This window comes from Leuciscus leuciscus, assembly GCF_965113295.1.
Source record: "Leuciscus leuciscus genome assembly, chromosome: 12".
In the NCBI taxonomy this organism is placed as follows: Eukaryota; Metazoa; Chordata; class Actinopteri; order Cypriniformes; family Leuciscidae; genus Leuciscus; species Leuciscus leuciscus.
Genome location: NC_138736.1, coordinates 33,680,147 through 33,690,331, shown reverse-complemented (window position 1 = coordinate 33,690,331; position 10,185 = coordinate 33,680,147). Strand labels below are relative to the sequence as shown.

The window sequence follows — 10,185 nt, the reverse complement described above, 5'->3', positions numbered from 1 at the left end:
ACTCATAACATAACCAATGAAAATGATAAATAAATAAATTCATCAAACAGGCATATTTTCAGTTTGATGTCACTGAGACCGCTATCTGTGTTTTATGGTAAGTTATGAGAGCATGATGTGGCAGAGGAAATGAAACCCAGTGGTATTATGCTCTGCCACTGCAACTAACTGTGGGAAATTCTAAAACTAGATCAGACCAATAACATATTTCAGAAAGAAACGACACAGTTTACAGACACCGCCTCGTGTTGTTGTGGGAAATGAGGACATCCATTCAGCAGAAATCATAACCGAGAGAAATGAAACTGAAAGTACAAAAGTCCTTCACTTTTTATACAACACAGTTTCTTATTCATGATCATTTATTTAAAAGTATGTATTAAATCTCATATATATATATAGAATAAAAAAATTTGAAAAAGGTAATTGCGACTTTTAGGTAATCCCCCCCTGGCCCCCTCCCCTCTGATTCTGATGTTTATTATCAGGTTGCGAGTTTAAATCTCGCATGACTTTATAACACGCAATTTGGAAGCAATATGTATATAAAATATGATGTATATATAATAAATGTGCATATACAAAATACTGCATCACTCGGGTTTCACTCTTCAAGCACGTACCCTATGGCACGTACCAGAGTGGCAATCAGCTGGCGGATGTGACGTTCTCTCACATCCGGTTGTAATCGCGGAAGAGCAGCAGGCTGATAATGAGAGTGATGCGCTGATTTTGGTGAGTTTCGCCTTCGCTCTGTCGCGGTGTTGGTGCTTATAAATGACTTAGACAAACTTTTTTTCAACTGTTAACTAAACGCCGAGTTGCATTAGAGAGGTCAGTAAGTTAAGTATTTAAGTTTAGAGCTACAAGCTTGTTTATGCTCCGCTATTCGTGCTAGACACTATACGTGTGAATATACTCATGAATATTAATTACGTCTTTTCTGAATATCGAGTATTTGTTTACGAATGGTTGTTTATTATGGACAGATTTTTACAGTGAAATATGTTTTAAAGCTTGTTTATTTACATTGGCACAAACGGGGGTGGACTGCATTCATGTTGGCAGTGCAGAATCAATAACTGTATGATGATATGATGCTTTTGCTTCCCAGATACCCGTTTATGGCTTAATATATTTATTCAATCTTTAGACAAACAGGGAAGATAGTGCTATCTAGTGCTGAAAGTTAACAAGTCTCTGTTTAATCACCTTACCTGCAGTCCTATTGTAAATTATGTAAGTATAAAATAGGTATCAAAAGTATGGCAGAGAGATCAGGTTAGATTGTAATGAGCTATAATTATCTTTAGAGTTTACCACAAATGTAATATTTTTAGTATGTTTAAACCATTTTATATAAAAAATGTAACATAAACATACAATTTGATTAAGGGATACACGATATATCGGTATTCATTTTTAATGTTTTCGTTATCGGCCCAATAAGAAAATGTGGCCGATATATATTAAAGCCGATAAATAATGGATTATTTATATATTTCCTTCAGCTGAGACACTTCAGATACGCACTGTTTGCCATGATGGTTTTGAATTGCTTGAAATATGATCGAAATCCCTTCAAAAAAGAAAATACAGTTCAGTGCAACATGTGCAGCGCCAGTCTGTCAAATACACTACATAAAATTATAATCAGATGATCATTATAATTTTGTGCTTTGGACATGGATTTATTATTTTTGTAAACAGGCTCTCAAAAATTTGGATTTAGATTTATCGGCCAATATATCGGTTATCGGCATTCAAATAGAAAGAGTTTTCGGTATCGGCCAAAATTTCCATATCGGTGCATCCTTAATTTGATTGACACAGAAATACAAAATGTAAGCATGTATGTACGTTTACAGACTTACAAATTGTCCTTTGTGGTATTTTTTGCTAGGCCATGACTTTAGACCAGCTCTAAAAGTGGTCAAAGGCTGCTTGATTAGATCATGTATTCCTGCGTGTTGTTTGATCACTGTTCTTTCAGTTTGAGTATAATGGCAGTATGTTGCATGAAAGCCAGATAAGGCATGTCTCTTTGTTGGACTGTTCGGTTATCTTTTCTTCTCTGGTTCAGGTGATGCGCTCCAACTGCATGTAGGTATGCGGAGCGGCGTAGGCTACAGCGAGTTGGAGGGAAGTCTTCCAGCCATTGCTTCTTTGAACGCCTCGTATTCCCAGGCGTCCCTCTCCCTTCCCTCCCCTTACTACCCCCCGCTGCCCCCGGGAGAGAGGAAAGCCTTCTCAGACGTCCGCCGAACCTTCTGCCTCTTTGTTACGTTTGACCTCCTCTTCATCACTCTGCTCTGGATCATTGAATTAAATGTAAATTTTTATTTTGTGCTTCAAAATTGTCTTCTTGCCCAGTGCTAATCGTTTTTCCCTGTCATGCAGTTTGTACTTCCTTTTTTTACTTTGTCTCTTATAATTTGGGTTCATATTTACGGTTGATTGTACGTGCCTGTTTCACTTCCTCTGATGATAAGAGTCTTGCACAATTTGCATATTATTTTTAACCATATTTAGTTAAGTAAATAGAGATGTGTGTGTATATGTGTATTCATTTATATAACATATATGAAAATATTTATTTCAATATTTTAGGAAATAAAACCTTGTATATATTAAAATGTTTTTTTACTAATTTTAAATGTATCTTTAGCGTGTGATATATAAAATAGTACATCATTTGCAGTTTAAAGTTTTTTTTGTTGTTGTTTTTTTTGAACATGGTAAGTTAGATCTGTTTTTCTGCCTGTGTCTCTCAGATCAGTAAGAGTATATGGACCAGTCTTGAGAATGAGGTCGTTCACTACAACTTCAAGTCATCTTTCTTTGATATATTTGTAAGTATGAGTCCCATTGCTTTGTTACCTAGTGAACCATAATAAAATGTGGTATATTTTTGTATTGGCTTTAAACTGAGTTCTCTTCACTGTTGATCTGATATATCTCTCTTTCATGCTATTCAGTTCAGTCTAACATAAACACACAAACAAGCAGTGAACTGTACAAACTGTGTCAATCATTAAAATGTTCCAGTTTTATTATTATTATTATTTTAAAATGTTAGTCAGTTTACTTAAAGCTTGTAGAGCTGGAGGTGTGAGAAACTGAAATTCCTACAGTTGCTTTCTTGCTACTGTCACTTTCTATAGCATGTGACATCAATAGATTGTACTTTAAAAAGTGCTCGTCCCTTATAGCATGTACAAAGGCCTTTTTATGCATTGAAGCTGTTCTCTTATCTGCAAAAAAAATTATCTGCAAAAAAGTGATGGCTTTCTAGAAAAATGTCAAAACTCTGATATTTACTACCTTTCTAAAGGATCAGCACTGAACAGTCACTGTTAAATCCTTAGTTATATTACTTTATATAGGAATAATCTCTTTCTTTTTCTCCTTTGCTTGGTCCCGCTCAGCTTTTAGCTTTGTTTAGATTTCTGTGTTTGCAGCTTGGATATGCTGCATTTCAGTTGAGACACTGGTGGGTCATTGCGGTAAGAAAGACCAACATCAGCCTATAAACATCTCAGTATTTGCACTTTTTATGTAATATAATGTATTTATTATATATATTTGTAATGTATATAATTACACACATATCTATAAATATTTTCTACATTATAAAATAATTATAAATAAATATAAATGGGTGTGTATATACATTTATTTTGTGTAATTATGACTAAGTCTTAGATATGGTGATTATAATGTTAGCATATGAGTCAAAACTCAACTTGAGAGTGTGTATATACAGTACAGGTCAAAAGTTTGGATACATTACTTTTTTGAATGTTTTTGAAAGAAGTCTCTTCTGCTCATCAAACCTGCAGTTATTTGATCAAAATACAGGAAACACAATAATATTGTGAAATAGTATTACAATTTAAAATAATGATTTTCTATTTTAATAGATTAGAATGATTTCTGAAGGATCATGTGACACTGAAGACTGGAGTAATGGCTGATGAAAATTCAGCTTTGCTTCACAGAAATACATTATATTTTAAAGTATATTCAAATAGAAAACCATTATTTTAAATTGTAATAATATTTCACAATATTACGGTTTTCTTTCTGTATTTTTGTTCAAATATATTATGCAGCCTTGATGAGCAGAAGAGACTTTTTTTCAAAAACATTCAAAATAGTAATGTTTCCAAACTTTGTTATGTATGTATGTATGTATTTGTATATATAAATAACACAAACACAGACATTTTAAACTTTTAAAGGTTTAGATATGGTCATTGTCTTTTTGTTCTTTCTCTGATCTCAGATCACTACTCTGGTGACCAGCGCCTTCCTCATTGCCAAAGTCATCATATCAGATGTAAGATAGTTAATGTTTTATCTTCCTAGCCAATCTATTTCAATGCTTAAATTATAAGAAGTGAAGTCACATGTCTGCTTTGTTCCTCAAATGAACCACTAACAGCTCTCTGAATTCTTTATATGTTTTATTACATTGCTGTAATAATAGAAATGGGTGTAGGAGGTCATAGCTCTCTCTTGTTTTCTCAGTTGTTTAGTCAGACTGCTTTTGGCTATGTTCTTCCCATCACCTCGTTTGTGTTGGCATGGTTGGAAACCTGGTTCCTGGATTTCAAAGTGCTCACACAGGAAGCAGAGGACGAGAGAGGTGAGGTCAATTTTAATACAAATATTCAGGACTGTATTGAATATACACACTTTTATTTTTACATTAAAAATTTATATGATACATTTTAAATTAAATAAATAAAGTCAGAGATACTGAACTTTATTGTTATGTAAATGTGGATAATCATATGTTTGATGGTTTGCACATAGTCGTGATTTGGCTTATTAGTTGTGGGTGGACTGGGGAACTTTGCATTATCAGATTTTGAGGGCCTACATAGTGCAAGGCCTTTCAAAAGAGGAAGAAAGAACCTTTTTCCTGTGATATGTCATTTTAATAGTCATGTGGTCACTTAAACAGTCACATTACTTTAAGATTTGGGAAGGGAAACATGCTTCTACTTTGTTCTTGAGATGCACACTAAGACTGTCGCTGATGTTTGGGAAAGTCCTTGTAGGATAGGTAGAGAACGCTACATTGATGATCTGTCATTTCCTCGTCTCCTGCAGCGTATCTGGCAGCAGTAAATGCGGCGTGTGAGCCGGCCCCTCTGATCGCTCCTAGAGCCGTGTCTGACGGACAGTTTTACTCCCCGCCAGAGTCCCTGGCAGGTATAGAGCCATTCGCTTTCATTCTAGTGTGACTCAGTGTCTGTTTTTGCTTTATTTCCTGCCTAATATTTGTGTTTGTCCTGTAGGTTCTGAGGATGATCTTGATGAAGAAGGTCTCGGCAGAAGAGCAGTAACTGAACAAGTATACACATGATTGATTGTTTTCTTTCTTTTCATTATGTTTGCATGGAAGAAATATCTGAAAATGACCCAATTTCTGTCTTTCTAAAAGTAATAAGAAGCACTTATTTCATAAGCAAAGCTGGGGTGCATTTCCTGAAAGCATCGTTAGTCAACTGTGCTCGCAAGTTCCATCGTTACAAGCATAATTCAACGATTTGCCATTTCACGAAACCATAGTTCCAATGAATATTCGCAAACAGCGTCCCAAACTTGCGTGGTTGGATCTACAGCTCTCGAGCTATTGTTAAAAGCATAGTTTCTTATTTAATTACATGTGGACTTAAACAGATCATGCTCTTGGGCACAATAGGCCTCTATCACACTTTCGTGTTTGAAACAACTAGGAGCGTAAAAATATATTTTTTTTTTATATATTTGCATATTAATCTATATAATTTATCTTGTCAACAATCACCGCCTTTTGAAGCATGTGCGTAAATTCGCAAAACACTGGAGTATGACGTATAAGTGAATGAATCAATGAATCAGATGACATGGAACAAAAGCAGTGAAGTAGTCCACCTGCACATTAACAACATATTGTTGAGCCAATGTGGTTCAAACGACAGTGGTGCGACCATGTTACTAAAGTGTCGGGAAACAGTTGTGACTAGTTGGTTAGTTTTCTCCAACGATGCAGCGTACTATGATAGTTAACCAGTGAATTACATCGTAGTGCGGGAAACACCCCAGTTAATTCTGTATTCACTTGTTTTTAGGACAAAGAGTTTGTACGACAGGGACGGGAGGCCATGGCAGTGGTGGAACAGATACTGACACAAGAGGAAAACTGGAAGTTTGAGAAGACTAATGTATGTACACGTCCATGCTTGCAGTATTTATTTGCTAATTGTTTTGTGATTGGCTTAATATGAAACTTTTTCACTCTTAGGAACAAGGAGATGCAGTATATACACTTGAAATCCCATTCCATGGGAAGACGTTTATTTTAAAGGTACGATGCCGATATATTATGAGCCTTCGTTCTCACTCCATGTTTCTACATATATACAGAATCAGTTACGTACCTGCGTTTGGTGTGTTTTAGGCACTCCTACAGTGTTCTGCAGAGCTGGTGTATCAGGAGGTCATTTTGCAGCCTGAGAAGATGGTGCAGTGGAACAGAACCGTGTCTGTTTGTCAGGTACACGTACACTCACAGACTCCTCCGTTAAAGACAGCTGAAACACATGTTGGTTGTGTGAGGCATGTGTTAATAGTGAAAAGACACATGTACACATCAAAATGTAAAAAAAAAAAAACATTAGGTCACTACCGTTCAAAGGGTTTGGGGTTGCTAAGACTTTTTATTGTTTCTGAAAGCAGTCTCACCAAAGCTGCATTTATTTGATACAGTGTAATGTAACAGAGTAATATTGTGAAATATTACAACTTAAAATAACTTTTTATCATGTGTTGTCTGATCAAATGATGATTTGTTAGTCGCTGGATGTCACTGCATAGTGGAGAACTAAATGGATATGTAAAATTGGTGTTCATGTCAGAGATGTGACCTTGCTTCAACAGGGTGATATTTAAATGAATGACATGGATTTTACTATCATCTGACTATCCCTACTAATTATAAAGACAAAACTCTAAGAAGCTACAAAAAAAATGTTTATGTTGAATGGATTGAGATTACAATCAACGTTCTCTCGGTTCCCTCCTCTGATCTGCCCATAGATTTTACAGAGAGTGGATGACAACACATTGGTGTCATATGATGTATCTGCAGGAGCTGCTGGAGGTGTCGTGTCTCCCAGGTGGCTGTTTTTGCTTCTCAGTGTGTGTCAAATAGAAGCTTAGGCCTGTTTTACATGCCCTCCATATTAACAGGCTGCAGTATTCACACTGCGATGGAGAGTTTCCTTTTAGAACGTATATATGTTCAATACATAGTCATGCGATCATTTATACATTTTTGACATTCAGGGACTTTATAAATGTTCGTCGGGTGGAGCGCAGGCGAGACTGCTACGTTTCTGCAGGAATGGCGACCAATTACATCAGCAAACCTCCTCAGAGTCGCTACGTCAGGTCTGTCGAGTCCTCAGCCTATTAAAATACAGAACATATTTAAGCTGTAAACCAAACTCACTCTCTCTCTCTTTCTCTCTCTTTCTTTCTCTCTCTCTCAGAGGGGAAAACGGTCCTGGTGGATTTGTTGTGTTGAAATCCAACAGTAATCCTTCAATTTGCACCTTCATCTGGGTTCTCAATACAGACCTTAAGGTAAGAGCTTCATGTCCCACCAGTTTGTACATTTAAGCCATTTAAACGTATTCAAATAATGTATCTTTTTAATTAAGTGTTGTGCATATTTGATGTTAAGGGGTTGTTTAGATCTCTGATCCCAAGTATTTAACGTCATTGTGCAACTCATCCGGCACCATTTGTGTTACGGACATGAATTATGCCTCAAATCATGCAACTGAGGAGATGTGCACTATAACATTCTGAAGCATTCAGATTTATCGCAGATGTTAAAATAGATGAAAAAATCCAACAGACTTACAGCAAACCTACTTTTTTGATGCCAGCAACCCCTATTTTGTTTATAAAAAAATATAAATATATTTTATATAAAACATTTATTATCAATGTATTTTCTTCTTACAGGGTCGCCTCCCACGTTACCTCATCCACCAGTCACTGGCCGCCACCATGTTTGAGTTCATGTCTCATCTCAGGCAGCGTATAAATGATGTGCACATCTCCTACCGGTGATCTCCGGCTTTGACTCTTTATCCAGCCACAGTTTACGTTGTGGCAACTTCAAATTACACTGCGCCATATTCATTCTCCTGTAAACTACAGTTGTCATGAGGAGATACAGCATTACATTTGACTGGTGGAAGGTTGTTACGGGCGGTCTGAGTGTTTGGCTGCACTTTATACTGAAGTTAAAGCTGATATAGATGTACTACTACAGCACATGGACACGAGGCCGAACTCATACTGTCAAATCACACACGAGCTAGAAACATGCACAGGAAGTTGTGTGGTGTGTAAGGGGAAATGTATGTGTTATTCAGCTGTGCCTAAAACCACTGTTGTCCCCCTAGTGAACATGACTGAAGGCTAGGATGGTTTCTATACAATATTCTGAGCCAAATCCGCTGCGGTTTCTCATTCTGCTTTTACTTGTGCCTTAATCATTCATCACACACATTCATACTAATATTAATTATTGTTTGAGGTCTTATTATGGTTTTAAATTGGCTCTTGTGGCCAAACATTGCTGTGTTAGATTATTACAAGTAAATGTATTCATCTGTAGCGTAGATCAGCGGTCTGCTATGTATATTATAATTTTCTCTAATTATGCATACAGTTATGTCTTAAATCAATATTAACCGGTTAACTAGTACCAAAACACTTGTAGCATGCATAAATTCTGCTGCTGCTACAACAACAAAAAATATTGAAGCGAACATTTGTGCTTGATTTTATTCTATAAAATCAATCTGAAATTAATGTAATGGTCCTTTTATTGAAATTTGCATTTATGTTGCATGTCAGTTTATTTTCACACAGAGCATAATTGTCAGCTTTTTGTTGGTTATACACTCATGTTTACCACATTTATACAGGGCATAGCATTTTATAAACATTTGAAACAGGAAATGAATCAGTCACCAGTTGTTTGATTAGTATTGCCACTAATATAAATGCCGCTTATAAAATGTGAATGTGACCTCCATGAATAGTTGCCTTGAAGCAAGCAAAATACTTTTTGCTTTTAATGGAGAGAAAAGACACTCTTACAGGGCTTCCTTTTAAGGGATGGCATGTTTAGGTCAGTTTATCAGTGATGTTGTGAATGATGTTGATCTTTTTAAACAGTCTTGTTCTTGTTTTGCAGCCGTATTGGTTTGTACTTGTGTGCCTTTGTTACCGTTTCCCTCACTGAAATCACTTGTCAGGATTGCCTACGTTATTTAGATTTATTTTGTATCTGTACTTTTTTTTTTTGGCATCTACAGACTGTAACCACATTTATTTGTACAGAGCCTTTTGCAGTTCACTTGAATTCATTCAATTCAGGTTCTGTGTGAATGTTATTTTTATACTGATTTACAGTAATATGAAGGAATACAGAATTTTGTCATGTAATTCAAAAATCAGAGTTTCTGCTGAATTCAATAATCAACATTTAATAAAACTAACAAACAGTTTATACATGATGTCTGTTTCAGATTTATGGTTAATTACAACCTAAAATTCCATGAATGTTTAACACTTGCAAAAGTCTGAATGTCATTGAATTAGATAATACAGGGCTTGTTATATATGTTGTTTGTTTTTGGATGCCCCAGTTGGGCAAGTCATTCAAGTTTCCACTGGCACCCCCAAAAGCATTTTTAGCAGCACTGTTACCAAAACTTTGGTAACTATTTATTACATTTAGAGCTGTCAAAAACTTCCATTACAACAGTCAAGGTTGTTGCTGAAACATTGGTTCAATACACTTTTAAGCAAGTGTGCAGTTACATTCTTTTAGAATATAAATAAATAAATATAAATATAAAATTATATATATATACAACTTTTTATAAAATTATATATATATAAAAATTTTTATAAAATTAAATATATATATATATAATTATATATATATATAAAACTTTTTTATAAAATTATATATATATATATATATAACTTTTTTATAAAATTATATTATATATAAAACTTTTATAAAATTATATATATAAACATTTTTATAAAATTATATATATATAAATATTAAAAAAAGGTTTTATAAATATAAGCTAC

General features: G+C 35.0%; 1 protein-coding gene across 2 annotated transcripts; it reads left to right on the top strand.

Annotated features, from left to right (window-relative positions):
* Positions 1-629: 629 nt before the first annotated feature.
* On the top strand, positions 630-9,591 carry stard3 (StAR related lipid transfer domain containing 3). 2 transcript variants are annotated; one of them, XM_082185665.1, is made up of 15 exons: positions 630-735; positions 2,084-2,331; positions 2,775-2,852; positions 3,429-3,506; positions 4,289-4,342; positions 4,534-4,651; positions 5,122-5,223; positions 5,310-5,365; positions 6,126-6,218; positions 6,299-6,361; positions 6,455-6,550; positions 7,093-7,172; positions 7,342-7,446; positions 7,548-7,641; positions 8,029-9,591. In XM_082185665.1, the coding sequence occupies exons 2-15, from the start codon at positions 2,110-2,112 to the stop codon at positions 8,134-8,136; spliced, it is 1,347 nt and encodes a 448-aa protein (XP_082041791.1). In that variant the 5' UTR covers positions 630-735; positions 2,084-2,109; the 3' UTR covers positions 8,137-9,591. The 2 variants fall into 2 exon arrangements, with proteins under 2 accessions (XP_082041791.1, XP_082041792.1); XM_082185666.1 differs by having other exon boundaries at positions 725-834.
* The last annotated feature ends 594 nt before the right edge of the window (positions 9,592-10,185 follow it).